At 45.4% G+C, this 19,050-nt stretch overlaps 1 protein-coding gene across 1 annotated transcript in view; it reads left to right on the top strand.

Moving 5' to 3' along the window:
• LOC126411449 (facilitated trehalose transporter Tret1-2 homolog) overlaps positions 1-19,050 on the top strand; it is a 349,452-nt gene that overhangs the window by 319,631 nt on the left and 10,771 nt on the right. The window contains exon 5 of the mRNA XM_050081364.1: positions 12,327-12,641. Within this exon, the coding sequence (XP_049937321.1) occupies positions 12,327-12,641 (315 nt within the window). The remainder of the gene's footprint in view (positions 1-12,326; positions 12,642-19,050) is intronic.

Here is a 19,050-nt window from a genome sequence, read left to right as displayed (position 1 = left end):
CTCACACAAACACATATACTAAGCACCCCATAAGATGGATGGAGGTGGTACAAAACACTAACATTAATAATTATTTGCCACCGAAAGTGCAACTTGTTTTTAAAAGAACTCTTACGGTGGAAGGGTGACAACTTTATATACTAAAATGACCATTTAAACAAAATCCATGAATTGCAGTTTTACGTAAAATGTACCAACATGCTCTACATTACACATATACCACCTCGCAAGATGATAGGCGAGATAAAAACATTTTTCAGGAATTCGGCCTTTACACCTTAAGCAATAAATTCGTTAACACCCAATCCGACAAACATGACAGAGGCAGCTATTAACGCACGGCAGACCGACAGACACTAACTGCCTAACAAATGCGGACGACAGACAGACGAGCAAGCTGGTAACGAGAGACCGACCAAGAACACAAGTAGAATTTAACCAGTAAATGAAACAACATATCACGAATCACTTAACTTTTAATAAACTGCGATGTCTGGCGAAGACCTGGCGCAGCACCCCCAAAACGCTCTCCCGAACCGTCCGCTGCCAGCCGCTGCAACGGACGCACGAAGGCGCGCCGATCTCCCGTCTCACGGCGTCGCGGCTTGCGCCTGCCAGACCGATGTCGTGGGTTCACTCCTGTTGCTCTCGTGTCGGCCGCAAAGCCACTACCCCTCGCTATACGCCGCGGCCCACTGGACTGACGTGGCGACCTCACATGCGCCGACGCTCAAGACTGGCATATTATGTCGCAGTGCGCGACCGACCAACCGATCGATCCAACCGCCAATGACCACTGCCTGAACAAACTCGAGCAGACTGGCGGCCTAACACATACTAGCACTCCGGACGACAGACAGACACTGACTGCCCCACACTGACCCGACTGACCAACTGACCAGACTCACCGAGACTGACAGACTGAAGTTTGCCGAGCTTATAGCGCTCCTTAAATGCACGTGAACAGCCAACTTTTCCCCTCTCCCACCAGAGGGAGACACCAAAGCTGCGATTTCCACAGCGGCACCACCGCCAGAAACGGAAGGCGACTGCTTTACACTGCCCGCTGCGGCGCGCTCTTCAAAACAGCAAATTTTACCACGGCTCGACACTGCTGGCAAAAATTGCATTGATGACTGAGTGGAAAGAAACTAATAGCACGGGTATTTAGTACTGCTAGAAGTAAACTATTCAAACTGCAAAATGAAACATGTGCCACTGAAAATTTATTAGTGTTTGGCGGAGAAGATAGTTCAGGTCTTGAGATCGAATACAATAGTAAATGGTAACGCCAGCAAGGATATATTCAGTATAGTAACAAGAATACAGGATTAAATTTGTGTTTGGGGATATACAGGGTGAAAAGTATTTAAACCGACAAACTCTGGGAGGTTTTAGGGGACATCAAAACAAATATTTTTCCCTAATGTCATTTTCTCCTGTGAAAAGTATTTAAACCGGTAGAGGAAGATTTCTCTGGCGGCAAATTAATTAAACGAACAAACACTTTTCCATTTTTTGATGACCAAGAGACGACACATTAACACAACCCAATTTCAATTAAAGTAGATTTTCAAAAATGCCTCCATTGATACGTAAACAAAGGTTACACTGTCGGATCATGTTCTGTCTGACACCGGGAAAAACCCCAGGAGTATCCTGAATTGTTCCTCCTGCTGCTGCTGCTGCTGCTACTATCCGGGAAACCAGATCCTCTTCTGATGCAACTGGAGTTGTGTAAACGAGGTTGAGCATCTCTCTGCCACACAAAAAGTTCAGAGGGGACATATCTGGGGATCGAGCAGGCCATGGTACAGTACCACCTCTGCCAATCCGCGCTTCTGGTAACCGTTGGTCCAGGAGCGCTAGTAACTGTGGCGTGTGGGTTATCCTCACTCCAAACATGCAAATTGTGCATGGTGAAGACTCCATCACGCCCGAACGTTGCTTCATCGGTAAGCAACTCAGAGGATGGAAATGTAGGATGTATTTCACACTGTTGCAGGCACCATTGCGAAAACTGTGCTCTGGATTGATAGTCAGCTGTAAGTGAAGTGGACGTAACAATTGCTCTCGGGGGACTGTTCTTACATTCGTCTGATTCGTCCCCATGTTACGTGCAATTACACGAGTGCTGATTGAAGGATCCCGCTCCACATGCTGCGAGACAGCTTCCTAAAATTGCAGCGTTCTTACCGTGCGACGGTGCTCCTGTCCAGGTAATCTGCCAAATGACCCAGTCTCACGCAGACGTTGGTACACAGCAGCAAAGGTCATATGAAGGGGATACGGCGATTAAGATATTGTTGTTGATAAACCCGCTGTGCAGCTCGTCCGTTGTGGTGCGCTACGTAGAATGCACCAACCGTATCAGTATACTCACTCCAGGTGTATCGCTCCATTAGTAAACAGAGACAATGCACTACTACACTGGTGGACAGCAGTTGCCTACAACTGAAGAACGTAATACGCCCTCTAACAGCTGAAGAGCGTAATACGGCCTCCACCTGTTTAAATAATCCTCACAGGAGAAAATGACATTAGGAAAAAATATTTGTTTTGATGACCCCTACAACTTCCCAGAGTTTGTCGGTTTAAATACTTTTCACCCTGTAGAGGGTGAAGAACTGAGTACACGGAACTGCCAACATATGGCAACAATAATTTCTCTGCACGACAAATACATGCATATATCGTTGCATGCTGTTAGTCTGTATGACCTACTTCATCAATCACAGTGGCTGGCGACTGGTGGCATGCCAGTCGTTCAGCAACCCGTGGCAGATTTTTCCAATAAGGAACAGATCTGGAGAACGTACAGACCAGGGCAAGACTCGAACACCTTCCTGTTCTAAAGTAGATAGAATAGCATAGGCTACATGTAGTATTGTGTTATCTTACTGAATGATAATGTTGGGGGATACTGTAGATAGGGCAGAGCCACCAGCCTTTGCATGTCAAGAATGTAACGCCCGCTGTCCAGATTACCAGCTATGAGAACCAGAGGTGATCGTCTTCTGTATCCCATGACCCCCCACACCATCCCAACAGGTGCTGGGCCTGGATAATGACGGGGAATGCAATAAGGAAATGTTCTTTCTCCTTGGAGATTCCACTCACATACGCATCCAGCATGATGCTGTGCTCAGGACTGGGAATTGTCTGAAAAGAAGATGTGTTACCGCTCCTGCGTCAAGTGTTGTCATTAGTCACTCCTGTGTCAGCTCCCCCTGCTGCTGCATCTGCAAGCCGCAGCCATGATTACTGTGCTGACAGTCGTTGGTACTTCAGATGTCGATAGTCTCTGTCTCCATTTATGATTTCTTACAAAGAAACGCATTCCTGACTCAAAGTATGTGACATGTAATCAAACAATATGGCTTTCCTTTCGGGCGCTAATCGCGTTGAGTAACGTTCTCCAAATCCATCGAATCTATATGTGTATGACAGTCGTAGGACACTGCTCCATGCAACCTGCAATATAGCAAAACGATAAACTGCCGTCACAACAGCTACGAGACTGTTTCTGTTGATTTCCGACTCATGCTGGTAGACGTTCCTGCTTCTTACACAAGGCGCAACACGTTTCTCTCACAAACAAACAACATTCAGTTGTGATTTCTGGATGAGAAATCCACTGTGTGATCACGCTGTCCAGCCACATTAATGTGACTACCTGCCAAAAAGCTGAAAAACCTGTTTTTAAAGAACGGACCGCTGCGAGACGTGTAGTAAGACTGTCAGTGAGGTTGTGGAACCATGCCGACTCCAGTCCCGTAACCAGCTGTGCTAGGTTTCTCTGTTGAGCATCCATGGCGTGAACAGCCCGATTGAGATGGTCCTATAGGTTCTCGAATGGGATTAAATCCAGGGAGTTTGGTTTCCAGGGGAGTACAGTTAACTCATAATGATGTTCTTCAAACCACGCACTACATTACGAGCTGTGAGACATGTTGCATTGTCCTGCTGGTGTGTGCCATCGTGCGGAGGAAACTCAAACCGCATGTAGTGATGGACAAGGTCCCCAAAGATAGCTGCATACTTGTATTGATCCATTGTGCCTTCCAGAATGACGAGATCACTCAGGGAATTCCACGGAAACATTCCCCAGACCATAACACTCCCTCCCCCGGCCTGGAACATTATGAAGGTTCTTGCAGGGTCGTACACGCTAATAGCCATCTGCCCTATGGAGTACATCTGAAAAGGACACCGGTCGCACATCAGTGCACCTCCATTTACGGTACTGGCGTGCAAATCCAACCTTCGTCGCCAATGAACCAGGCACCAACTATGGAGGCCCATACCCAGCAAAGTTCACCGAACAGTCGTTAATGAGACACTGTTGGTAGCCCTTTGGTTCATCTGGGTGGTCAATTGCTCAACATTTGCATGTCTATTCGCCTGTCACATCTCCACAGCCGTCGTTCCCTCTGCCGTCTATGGTCAGTGGTGTAACTCAGTTGCCTCAGCGCCACTTTTGGATAACGCCATTTTTCCAGTTATGTACACTTTAACCTCGACGTCATGCAGATAGTTTACAAACTTAGCCATTTCGGAAATGTTTCCACCTTTGGCTCGGATGCCAATAATCATCCCTTTTGAACCTTTGATAAGTCGCTCCAATTCCGCATTACAACGACCATGTGGTCGTGTTCCCGACATACACACTTCATATATCCTCCACAGCTAGTGCTGCTACCTGCCATCTGTGAGTGGTTATTGCACAGTGACGTCGAATATGGGCGATTGTCACATTAATGTGATGGAACGTGCGTGCAGAGAGTAGATAGCGTTACTTCTACCGTCATAATTTTGTTGAGATGAAGTGCCAGTCATTTCCGTATCCATGCGTTTAATAGCCTCCATGCCAACTTGACGATGGTTGCATGTCGTCTTAAGATTCCCTCACACCCTCAATATTCATTGCATGATAACAAGTATTGCACAGTAATAATGACCATCTGAGATCGGTTCAAGCCATACATTGAAGAAGACTGCAGAGTTTTAAAAAATATTGACGCTTGTTAAATATATTGTACGGTGCGAGACTGGTTTTGCACGATACACATCAGTTCATGCTGAGCCCAAGGAAAATTTAATTGTCTCTGAACAAATTTCCGCAAAAAACCGGAAAAAGTAAACGATGAAAGATTAGGAAGTGAGCTGGAAGATGTATATGAAAATATTATGTGATACATTGAAGACATGAAGTTCCTAGTTGAATAGGGAACGCCAGATACCTCGTTATCCACAGTCGCACAGGAAACTGAGGGTCATTGTGTCACGACAGGGAGAAAAAAATGTTTATTTTACTTGCAGCAGTTCTCAGAACTGACAAACAACATTTGCTCGACTGTTCAAGTAAGGATACTTGTCTATTTTTCTTGCAACAGTTGTCCCAGTACTCACAAACGATGATGTTGCTTTCAGTTACCATAAATGCTTTATTTCATTCCCGACTGTATTTACAGCAGAGAAGTACGTAGAAAACAGCGCATGTACACAGTTAATTACACAGACTACGTGTTTAATTTTTAATTTGTAGTTTTTCTGGTTTAGGAACATATTCTGCGATGAAAAAACCTCAGTCACATTAAAATATTTACAGAAACCTTCTAGCAGCTATTGCGAGTTCCGTTGATCCCAATAACACTGGATTGGTTAGGATATGGAACGACTCTGTAGTTTTACAATATTTACGAATATGAATTTTCATGAAATTTACAACAATGGACACAGTGGAGTACAATATTGTATAGTCATGATAGTACTCATATAAAGTAAAGTTACATCATAATACAAGAAAATAAATAAGGTAAATAATACAACAAGACACCAGAATTGATATTTACACATATACCACGAAACATTCGTATTAATAGTACCTTAATACTTGAAAATCAATGTGATACATTTTCTGTAAATAAAAAAAAATTATATTTTTGCTGGTACTAAATGGAACACCTCAGTAATGCAATGAAAACACACACATTCATGTTCATTTATGCTACAAAATACATTAATTGAGTAAACTGAATTTTGCAACAGGTATTCTTTCAATTTGCTCTTGATTTAGGTGTTTCCAGAGCAAAACGTCTGTTGTCATTAGGTAGAGTATTGAAAACTATCATGTCTGAGTAATATATTTCTTTTTGAACAAGGTTGAAGTTTGTCTGGTTATATGTAAGTCCTGTTTTGATCTCGTACTGTGTGACCATGATATACACTATCGGTTTTGAACAGAGAGCAGTTTATATAAATGAAACATAAATGGTAAAGTTACACTGACACGCCAAAATAAGAACTTTGGAACAGATTCCTGGGATTGTGTTTCAGGTTAACACCACTCATAATGTGTATAATTCTGTTCTGAGCAACGAAAATCTTTTTTTTTTTTTTTTCAGGGTCTTATTACCCCCAAACAAGAGGCCATAAGACAACAGTACACTGAAATGTCCAAACTAAGCGACCCTGACTGTAGCTTATTTGTAAATGGTGCAATTATGGGAATGAAGTCTTGTTCTCAGGTCTGGGATATGGCAGGAACAATTGAATTTACTATAAATGACGTCATCCAAGCACTTAGCAGAGTCCATTATATTTTATATTTATGTACTCTCGTTCTTTCTCTGTCACATGAAACTGTACATAACGAGTGGGTTTTTTTTTTTTTTTTTTTACATTGAGAAAGTGTTTACTACAGCTGAGAAATTGAGAATATCATCACATGCATTCCTAGCAGAGGTTTCCAGGTTTTTCGCGCTGTCTTATCGACTAGAAGATAAGTACCGTCAGCGAAGAGGGTTAATTTGCTCACTGTAGTGGAACCGAATCGGAGATCATTTATAAATAAAGAAAGAGCAAGGGCTTCTGCACTGAACCATGTGGCACTCAAGTTGACTGTGCCTCACTTAGACAAAGCACAAATTCCACTACTGTCAGCATTAGGCTCTGATTCCTTACTGTAAGATGAGAACCCATGCCCCAATTATTCCGCTTAAACGATAGATTACTGTTTTATTTAGCAGAATTTCATAACTTACAGAATCGAAAGCCTTCGATAGGCCACATAGGATTCCCATTGGTGCCAACTTACTGTTTAGATACTGCAGAGAAAATAGAATCATCTGTTGACATGCATTGGCAGAAACTAGTCTTGTATTGACAGAGAATGTTGTGACTGTATAGGTGACCAAAAACTATCCTGAGAGAGCCTGTAGAGCCGTGGCAATACTTGTTAGCAGGGATACTGAGTGACAATTTGTTACATCAGTTTTTTCACCTTTATTGAAAAACGGTTTCACATATGCATATTTTAACCGATGTGGGAGATGTAGAGATTCGTTAAATTCGCTTGTGTCTTCCGCTGTCTGATGCGGGCCACAGGACGCTGCGTGAAACGTTTTCATAGGCGCGCGTTGGTGTGCATCAGAACGTAGAATATGAAAGTAGTGTTGTTTATAATTTGGCAACTGAACAGATGAAGTGATACAACAACTACCTTCTGACACCTTTTTTTTAATTCAGTGAAAATCTTCTGCTATAGAAGTAGAGAATTATTTAAGCTTCTAAGAAACTTGATTTTCCACACTACGCAGTATTTATCACCCCATACCTCCTAAAATATGTGTCGTAACACAATATGGTAATATTATTATGGTAAAATTACATAATGGTCAGACAGAGATTTAGGAACCAGGTTTTAAATTGTAAGACATTTCCAGGGGCAGATGTGGATTCTGACCGCAATCTATTGGTTATGAACTGCAGATTAAAACTGAAGAAACTGCAAAAAGACGGGAATTTAAGGAGATGGGACCTGGATAAACCGAAAGAACCAGAGGTTGTAGAGAGTTTCAGGGAGAGCATAAGGGAACAATTGACAGGAATGGGGGAAAGAAATACAGTAGAAGAAGAATGGGTAGCTTTGAGGGATGAAGTAGTGAAGGCAGCAGAGGATCAAGTAGGTAAAAAGACGAGGGCTAGTAGAAATCCTTGATTAACAGAAGAAATATTGAATTTAAGTGACGAAAGGAGAAAATATAAAATGCAGTAAATGAAGCAGGCAAAAAGGAATACAAACGTCTCAAAAATGAGATCAACAGGAAGTGCAAAATGGCTAAGCAGGGATGGCTAGAGGACAAATGTAAGGATGTGGAGGCTTGTCTCACTAGGGGTAAGATAGATACAGCCTACAGTAAAATTAAAGAGACCTTTGGAGAGAAGAGAACCTCTTGTATGAATATCAAGAGCTCAGATGGCAACCCAGTTCTAAGCAAAGAAGGGAAGGCAGAAAGGTGGAAGGAGTATATAGAGGGTTTATACAAGGGCGATGTACTTGAGGATAATATTATGGAAATGGAAGAGGATGTAGATGAAGAAGAAATGGGAGATAAGATACTGCGTGGAGAGTTTGACAGAGCACTGAAAGACCTGAGTCGAAACAAGGCCCCGGGAGTAGACAACATTCCATTAGAACTACTGATGGCCTTGGGAGAGCCAGTCATGACAAAACTCTACCATCTGGTGAGCAAGATGTATGAGACAGGCGAAATACCCACAGACTTCAAGAAGAATATAATTATTCCAATCCCAAAGAAAGCAGGTGTTGACAGATGTGAAAATTACCGAACTATCAGTTTAATAAGTCACAGCTGCAAAATACTAACGCGAATTCTTTACAGACGAATGGAAAAACTGGTAGAAGCGGACCTCGGGGAAGATCAGTTTGGATTCCGTAGAAATGTTGGAACACGTGAGGCAATACTGACCTTACGACTTATCTTATAAGAAAGATTAAGAAAAAACCTACGTTGCTAGCATTTGTAGACTTAGAGAAAGCTTTTGACAACGTTAACTGGAATACTCTCTTTCAAATTCTGAAGGTGGCAGGGGTAAAATACAGGGAGCGAAAGGCTATTTACAATTTGTACAGAAACCAGATGGCCGTTATAAGAGTCGAGGGACACGAAAGGGAAGCAGTGGTTGGGAAAGGAGTGAGACAGGGTTGTAGCCTCTCCCCGATGTTATTCAATCTGTATATTGAGCAAGCAGTAAAGGAAACAAAAGAAAAATTCGGAGTAGGTATTAAAATTCATGGAGAAGAAGTAAAAACTTTGAGGTTCGCCGATGACATTGTAATTCTGTCAGAGACTTGGAAGAGCAGTTGAACGGAATGGACAGTGTCTTGAAAGGAGGATATAAGTTGAACATCAACAAAAGCAAAACGAGGATAATGGAATATAGTCTAATTAAGTCGGGTGACGCTGAGGGAATTAGATTAGGAAATGAGACACTTAAACTAGTAAAGGAGTTGTGCTATTTGGGGAGCAAAATAACTGATGATGGTCGAAGTACAGAGGATATAAAATGTAGACTGGCAATGGCAACGAAAGCGTTTCTGAAGAAGAGAAATTTGTTAACATCGAGTATAGATTTAAGAGTCAGGAAGTCGTTTCTAAAAGTATTTGTATGGAGTGTAGCCATGTATGGAAGTGAAACATGGACGATAACCAGTTTGGACAAGAAGAGAATAGAAGCTTTCGAAATGTGGTGCTACAGAAGAATGCTGAATATAAGGTGGGTAGATCACGTAACTAATGAGGAGGTATTGAATAGGATTGGGGAGAAGAGAAGTTTGTGGCACAACTTGACTAGAAGAAGGGATCGGTTGGTAGGACATGTTTTGAGGCATCAAGGGATCACAAATTTAGCATTGGAGGGCAGCGTGGAGGGTAAAAATCGTAGAGGGAGACCAAGAGATGAATACACTAAGCAGATTCAGAAGGATGTAGGTTGCAGTAGGTACTGGGAGATGAAGAAGCTTGCACAGGATAGGGTAGCATGGAGAGCTGCATCAAACCAGTCTCAGGACTGAAGACCACAACAACAACAACAACAACACAATACAACTTTATATATGAAATGCGTTCGCAGTTGCGAATATGGACTACAATCAGCTGCATAATGGAATGACGATAGTGAAAATTTGTGCCGATCCGGGACTCTAGCCGGGATCTGCCGCTTATTTCGAGCGGTCACCTTACCATTTGGCTATGCGAGCACGACTCACCCCCACACTCAACCTTCCACATGGTGCCAACCATGTGTACTGGTACATCCATTATGTATATTCCTGTACTGGGAAGACATTTTACTTGAAAGTTGCTTGCCCGGTGGCGGCAGATAAATACAATATTGCAGTGCATGTGTTATTCTGGATTACGATGTAATGTTCCTTACGACATGCATGATCTGGTCTAAAAAAATAACGGTTAATTTTAGCACTCTGGAAGCACATGGAAGTTCGGGAAGAGGAGGAAGAATGTCTATTATTCGGAAAGTAATCAGGAAGCGCAAAGCTGTCAGACAAATGTTCTTATATCGTGAAGAAGAAGGAACACATAACATTATAGTAACAAAACAACTGCTCGACGATGGGGACAAGTTTTAGGTATTCTTCAGATTCACACCAACCAGTTAGTTACATGATCTACTTTCTTTTAACTAAAGAAAAACTGAGAATAATCCCTGTAACTACATTAGGGTAAATTTCTGATCAATAAGTAACGTTGGTATATACATACGTTGTGAGGGAACGTGACATAATTCGTGTGTAGGTAGCGAAGGCTGCAGTACTGACGTTATTGTCGTAATATGTAGAGCATACCTTAATGTTCGATAGGTTCTCTGAGGCAGAGAAATGGTCAGCTGATATTTCTGTTGAATACTCAATAAGCTGCCCATCCTCTGAGGCAGAGAAATGGTCAGCCGACATTTCTGTTGAAAGTTGCCGTAATTGGATTGGAAATTGCGTGCTTATGGACTATCGTCTCAGTTATGTGAATGGATTCGTGATTTCCTGTCAGAGAGGTCACAGTTCGTAGTAAATGACGGAAAGTCATCGAGTAAAACACAAGTGATTTCTGGCGTTCCCCAAGGTAGTGTTATAGGCCTTTAGATGTTCCTTATCTATATAAACGAATTGGGAGAAAATCTGAGCAGCCGTCTTACGTTGTTTGCAGATGACGCTGTCGTTTATCGACTGATAAAGACATCAGAAGATCAAAACTAATTGCAGAACGATTTAGAAGCGATATCTTTTTGGTGCGAAAATTGGCAATTGACTCTAAATAACGAAAAGTGTGAGGTCATCCACATGAGTGCTAAAAGGAATCCGTTAACCTTCGGCTACACGATAAATCAGTCAAATCTAAAAGCCGTAAATTCAACTAAATACCTAGGAATTACAATTACGATCAACTTAAATTGGGAGGAACACATAGAGAATGTTGTGGGGAAGGGTAACCAAAGACTGCGTTTTATTGGCAAGACACTTAGAAAATGTAACAGATCTACTAAGGAGACTGACTACACTACGCTTGCCCGTCATCTTTTAGAATACTGCTGCGCGGTGTGGGTCCTTAGTAAATAGGATTGACGGAGTGCATCGAACGAGTTCAGTGAAGGACGGCACGTTTTGTATTATCGCGAAACAGGGGGGAGAGTGTGAAATGATACAGGATTTGGGCTGGACATCATTAAAAGAAAGGAATTTTTCGTTGGGACGGAATCTTCTCACGAAATTCCAATCACCAACTTTCTCCTCAGAATGCACAAATACTTTATTGACACCGACCTGCACAGAGAGAAACGATCACCATGATAAAGTAAGGGAAATCAGAGCTCGTACGGAAAGATATAGGTGTTCGTCCTTTACGCACGCTATACGAGATTTGAATCATAGAGAATTGTGAAGGTGGTTCGATGAACCCTATGGCAGTCACTTAAATGAGATTTGCGGAGTATTCATGTAGATGGACATGTAGGTGTGGAAGAATCACATACTCTCTTGCTAGCTGTGCGCGCGAAAAAGTACTGTAGCTGTCGCCTAGTTGCTTTCTGCCGCTTAGTCTGACTTCCCCCACTCCAACCAAGCAAACTGCTGCGACATGTGGAGCAGTCTAGTCCTGAAACACCAAGCGTGTCCCGCAGATAGAGTCCGCACAGAGTCGTTCGCACAGTAGGAAAATGGTCTGGAATATTTGCAATGTACAAGAGGGGAGCGCGGTCTCACGTGTTGTACGCAGCACGTTGCGGGAAGTTCCCGCAGCTAGGAAAACATAGCTTAACTGGTGAGTCCCAGGCATAAACACTGCGCAGTAATAATGTGACATTCGTAGACTAGCACGTCAGCTAACTGATTGACGAAAAATGTTATCGTGTCAATAACATAGAGCGTGTGTTTGGTCGGTGAAAAAAGCGCTCTCGGAGCGATCGTGTAATGTACTCGAGCTGCAGCTGCGGCGTGGTGTGTGTGGCAGGAGCTGGAGCACTGCGAGCGCGCGCCGCCGCTGTGCGCGCGCCTGCGCAGCCTGTGCTGCCGCGAGCGCGGCAAGAAGCACCAGGGCTCGCTGCTGCGGCCGCTGCTGCTCGTGGCCGCGGTGCGCGCGCTCAGCCGCTTCTGCGGCCTGCGCGCCATCCTCTGCTACACGCAGACCATCCTCGTCGGCTCCAACTCCAGCGTCGACGTGCCGCTCTCCGTCGTCGCCACCGGCGCCGTCCAACTCGTCGCAACGCTCGTCGCCTGCCTCCTGCTCGACAGGGTCGGCCGCCGGCCGCTGCTCATCGTCTCTCAGGTAACTGCTCTGTGCTCTACCGTCAACAACATTCTCTCCTCACGCGCTCATCCAACCGGTAACCTACCGTGCAACAACTCTCTCCCCTTTTCTAGATACACTCCTGGAAATTGAAATAAGAACACCGTGAATTCATTGTCCCAGGAAGGGGAAACTTTATTGACACATTCCTGGGGTCAGATACATCACATGATCACACTGACAGAACCACAGGCACATAGACACAGGCAACAGAGCATGCACAATGTCGGCACTAGTACAGTGTATATCCACCTTTCGCAGCAATGCAGGCTGCTATTCTCCCATGGAGACGATCGTACAGATGCTGGATGTAGTCCTGTGGAACGGCTTGCCATGCCATTTCCACCTGGCGCCTCAGTTGGACCAGCGTTCGTGCTGGACGTGCAGACCGCGTGAGACGACGCTTCATCCAGTCCCAAACATGCTCAATGGGGGACAGATCCGGAGATCTTGCTGACCAGGGTAGTTGACTTACACATTCTAGAGCACGTTGGGTGGCAGGGGATACATGCGGACGTGCATTGTCCTGTTGGAACAGCAAGTTCCCTTGCCGGTCTAGGAATGGTAGAACGATGGGTTCGATGACGGTTTGGATGTACCGTGCACTATTCAGTGTCCCCTCGACGATCACCAGTGGTGTACGGCCAGTGTAGGAGATCGCTCCCCACACCATGATGCCGGGTGTTGGCCCTGTGTGCCTCGGTCGTATGCAGTCCTGATTGTGGCGCTCACCTGCACGACGCCAAACACGCATACGACCATCATTGGCACCAAGGCAGAAGCGACTCTCATCGCTGAAGACGATCGTCTCCATTCGTCCCTCCATTCACGCCTGTCGCGACACCACTGGAGGCGGGCTGCACGATGTTGGGGCGTGAGCGGAAGACGGCCTAACGGTGTGCGGGACCGTAGCCCAGCTTCATGGAGACGGTTGCGAATGGTCCTCGCCGATACCCCAGGAGCAACAGTGTCCCTAATTTACTGGGAAGTGGCGGTGCAGTCCCCTACGGCACTGCGTAGGATCCTACGGTCTTGGCGTGCATCCGTGCGTCGCTGCGGTCCGGTCCCAGGTCGACGGGCACGTGCACCTTCCGCCGACCACTGGCGACAACATCGATGTACTGTGGAGACCTCACGCCCCACGTGTTGAGCAATTCGGCGGTACGTCCACCCGGCCTCCCGCATGCCCACTATACGCCCTCGCTCAAAATCCGTCAACTGCACATACGGTTCACGTCCACGCTGTCGCGGCATGCTACCAGTGTTAAAGACTGCGATGGAGCTCCGTATGCCACGGCGAACTGGCTGACACTGACGGCGGCGGTGCACAAATGCTGCGCAGCTAGCGCCATTCGACGGCCAACACCGCGGTTCCTGGTGTGTCCGCTGTGCTGTGCGTGTGATCATTGCTTTTACAGCCCTCTCGCAGTGTCCGGAGCAAGTATGGTGGGTCTGACACACCGGTGTCAATGTGTTCTTTTTTCCATTTCCAGGAGTGTATTTTATTACACTTAATTACACTAAAGAGCCAAAGAAACTGATACACCTGCTGCAGCACAACGTGGCATGGACTCGACTACTATCTGACGTAGTGTTCGAGGGAACTGACACCGTGAATCCTGCAGGGTTGTCCATAAATCTGTAAAAGTACGACAGGGTGGAGATCTCTTCTGAACAGCACGTTGCAAGGCATCCCAGATATGCTCAATAATGTTCATGTCTGGGGACTTTGGTGGCCAGCGGAACTGTTTATACTCAGATGAATGTTCCTTGAGCCACTCTGTAGCAATTCTGGGAGTGTGGGGTGTCGCAATGTCCAGCTGGAATTGCCAGAGTCCGTCGGAATGCACGATGAACATGAATGAATGGATGAATGGATGATCAGACAGGGTGCTTACGTACGTGTCACCTGTCAGAGTCGTATCTAGACGCATCAGGGGTCCCATATCACTCCAAATGCAAACGCCCCATACCATTACAGAGCCTCCACCAACTTGAACACTCCCCTGCTGATATGCAGGGTCCATGGATTCATGAGGTTGTCACCACACTTGTACACGTTCATCCGCTCGATACAATGTGAAACGAAACTCGTCCGACCAGGCCACATGTTTCCAATCATCAACAGTCCAATGTCGGTGTTGGCGGCCCCAGCCGAGGAGTAAAGCTTTCTGTCGTGCAGTCATCAAGGGTACACGAGTGGGCCTTCGGCTCCGAAAGCCCTTAAAGATGATGTTTCGTTGAATGGTTTGCACGCTGACACTTGTTGATGAACCAGCATTGTAATTTCTTGCAGTTTGCGGAGGGGTTGCACTTCTGTCACGTTGAAAGATTCTCTTCAGTCGTCGTTTGTCCCGTTCTTGCAGGATCTTTTTCCGGCCGCAGCGATGTCGGATATTTAATGTTTTACCTGATTCCTGATATTCACGGCACCTCGTGAAATAGTCGTACGGGAAAATCCCCACTTCATCGATACCGAGGAGATGCTGTGTCCCATCCATTCAAACTCACTTAAATCGTGATAACCTGCCATTGTAGCAGCAGTAACTGATCTAATAACTGCGCCAGACACTTGTTGTCTTATACCTGTATAGACATTGCCGACCGCAGCGCCGTATTCTGTCTGCTTACATATCTCCATATTTGAATAGGCATACCGCCTATACCAGTTTCCTTCGGGCTCCAGTGTATTATACTGTTATTAGCCCTTACCTCATACAGTAAGGAAATGTGTATACAGCCTGAGAAAAGAGGGAAGTAGAGAAGGACAGAAAGGAACGAAACGAATGTATGTGACTTTTTCAGTGATTACAAAATCGGGTCATATGTATATAGACCTTGGTAGTATGATCCCATTTGTGTGTATGTAGTTGAAACCGCTCTGGCCTGGATGCATGCAGTGATCCAGTTGGAAACTCTGCCATAAAACCAGTGTATCCCATCCTGAACCATGCTGGACCGCAGCTGTTGTAACTCGCCTTTGATATCCCAGATACTGGCACTGCCGTGGAGCTGACATCCGAACTGGTTCAACACATCTGTTGGAGGCAGATTGGAAGATCTTGCTGGTCACGGGTGTTCATTAATATCAAGCACACAGCACCCTGATGGATCTCATGTGTCCACGAATACTGTCGTATTGAAAAAACCGGCTAAGTGCGAGAAGGACTCGCTCATAGAGGCTTCTATACAAACTTAATTATGTACATGGGTAGTTCATCAACCGTGGGAATCGAGAATTTCGACGATGTTTGTCTGTTATCGATATCGGCAAGATATCGAAGTATGTGACATAAATGGCCGCATCTTTTGACTGCATTGCCATAGAAGCTGATGTTTTTCGCTGCCAAGGTAGGATGACTTTAGTATAAGACATGGGTTTCCACGTGATACGTCTACCTGTTCCAGAGAAAAAGTAATCTTAGCAGATGGACAGACAGTCGGATAACATGACAAAAAATATTTCTTTTGTGTGACGTAATTACAAATTAACAATTTTCACATTTTTTCCTTTACTTGTACTGCAGAACCTTGCTTCTTGGCAAATTTCAGGATTCTAGGTTAACGGGAAATACCCGACAGATCTTGATGAGCGATTTTGAAAGTACGCTACTGGCCATTAAAATTTCTACACCAAGAAGAAATGCAGATGATAAATGGGTATTCATTGGACAAATATATTATACTAGAACTGGCATGTGATTACATTTTCGCGCAATTTGGGTGCAAAGATGCCTGAGAAATCAGTACCCAGAACAACCACCTCTGGCCGTAGTAACGGCCTTGATACGCCTGGGCATTTGAGTCAAACAGAGCTTGGATGGCGTGTACAGGTACAGCTGCCCATGGAGCTTCAACAAGGGTAGTAACTGGCGTATTGTGACGAGCCAGTTGCTCGGCCACCATTGACCAGACGTTTTCAGTTGGTGAGAGATCTGGAGAATGTGCTGCCCAGGGCAGCAGTCGAACATTTTCTATATCCAGAAAGGCCCGTACAGGACCTGCAACATTCGGTCATGCATTATCCTGCTGAAATGTAGGGTTTCGTCCGCAGCTCGTGGTCGTAAGGTAGCGTTCTCGCTTCCCGCGTCCGGGTTCCCGGGTTCGATTCCCGGCGGGGTCAGGGTTTTTCTCTGCCTCGTGATGACTGGGTGTTGTGTGATGTCCTTAGGTTAGTTAGGTTTAAGTAGTTCTAAGTTCTAGGGGACTGATGACCATAGAGGTTAAGTCCCATAGTGCTCAGAGCAAAATGTAGGGTTTCGCAGGGATCGAATGAAGGGTAGAGCCACTGGTCGTAACACATCTGAAATGTAACGTCCACTGTTCAAAGTGCCGTCAATGCGAACAAGAGGTGGCCGAGACGTGTAACCAATGGCACCCCATACCATCACGCCAGGTGATACGCCAGTATGGTGATGACGAATACACGCTTCCAATGTGCGTTCACCGCGATGTCGCCAAACACGGATGCGACCATCATGATGCTGTAAACAGAACCTGGATTCATCCGAAAAATTGACGTTTTGCCATTCGTGCACCCAGGTTCGTCGTTGAGTACACCATCGCAGGCGCTCCTGTCTGTGATGCAGCGTCAAGGGTAGCCGCAGCCATGGTCTCCGAGCTGATAGTACATGCTGCTGCAAACGTCGTCGAACTGTTCGTGGAGATTGTTGTTGTCTTGCAAACGTCCCCATCTGTTGACTCAGGGATCGAGACGTGGCTGCACGATCCGCTACAGCCATACGCATAAGATGCCTGTCATCTCAACTGCTAGTGATACTAGGCCGTTGGGATCCAGCACGGCGTTCCATATTACTCTCCAGAAACCACCGATTCCATATTCTGCTAAAAGTCATTGGATCTCGACCAACACGAGCAGCAATGTCGCGATACGATATACCGCAATCACGATAGGCTACAATCCGACCTTTATCAAACTCGGACATGTGATGGTACGCATTTCTCCTCCTTACACGAGGCATCACAACAAAGTTTCACCAGGCAACGCCGGTCAACTACTGTTTGTGTATGAGAAATCGGTTGGAAACTTTCCTCATGTCAGCACGTTGTAGGTGTCGCCACCGGCGCCAACCTTGTGTGAATGCTCTGAAAAGCTAATCATTTACATATCACAGCATCTTCTTCCTGTCGGTTAAGTTTCGTGCCTGTTGGACACAATGAACCGGCATTACTCAATAGACTGTTCAGTCTAGAAGCTTAAGAAAAGCGACCGTAGACGCCAGTATGTGACACAAATTTGAACTTAATACGTCTTAATAGACGGACAAAGAGACATTCAGTCAGCAAAATGATCCTATAAGGATTCTGTTTTTACCAACTGAGGTAAGGAACCTTAAAAATGGCACCACGACACTGTTGCATGAGAGGCAATACAGGACGACAGTGACGTATCGCTATGCCATCAGACTTTCCTCAGTCACTACTAGCCGTGACGCCAGTAGTAACACCGCTCTTGCTTTGGAAAACATTGAACTTTGGAAAACATTGGAAAAATGAGATATCTCCACGGGTCGCCGCCATACATGCCAAAGATGCTCATGGGGTGTAGTGCGGGATCGTGAGTCTATCGCTGAAAACAACGCGATGCCATTCATCAGCACTCCACGCTTTCTGACCACGGCACAGATCCAAACGCAGCTGTTTGTGTTGTGACGTTGACGCTAGCCTGCACGTGGTATATTAGGTCCCTAACCCTGCTGCTCCTGCTCTCCAGACAATGGTGTAGGGTGACACGGAGTGTTGCAAGGAGTCCATTACTTCTCCTCAGATAGCAGGCCCGGGTGTGAAGGGCGCACAAGACGGGGATCCTACCTTATGGTGGCCAGACGCTGTCGACCGGAACCTAGACGACCAGTATTGCCTGCCCTCAAGTCCCCGTGCAATACAGCATCGCTCCATAAATCTGGACATTGCACGATTCGGCCAGCCGGCCAAATGTAGACTCACAATGGGGCCCCTTTCACGCTCTGTCAGGTGCTGACAACAAGGTCTCACACGATTGCGCGGCATCTCCGTGTCCTACACCGTGATCACTCAACGACTGACGCTGTTCACGTCCCTTATATAACATCCAGGACTGGCAACAAAGTTAAACACGAACAACACCAATGTACTCTGGTGGCCGTTCTATCTGTCGCACTCAATTGCAACTCTGATCAGTTACAGAAACGCCGATGGTGTGTTCGAATACGGAACTATATTGACATACGTGGGTTGCTTCAATTTTTTTGTCGGCTCGAGTGTACTAAACATTGCTACTGTATTACAAACGTTATTACTACTGTACTTTACATACTTTGTACATAAGTTACTTTGTTCCACTACTTACAACATCCCTGAATGGGTCTGTTTCCTGTTCCCAGTGCTA

This window comes from Schistocerca serialis, chromosome 1, assembly GCF_023864345.2.
Source record: "Schistocerca serialis cubense isolate TAMUIC-IGC-003099 chromosome 1, iqSchSeri2.2, whole genome shotgun sequence".
Taxonomy (NCBI): domain Eukaryota; kingdom Metazoa; phylum Arthropoda; class Insecta; order Orthoptera; family Acrididae; genus Schistocerca; species Schistocerca serialis.
The sequence above is the reverse complement of the archived record's forward strand: the minus strand, read 5'-3'. Positions and strand labels throughout refer to the sequence as shown.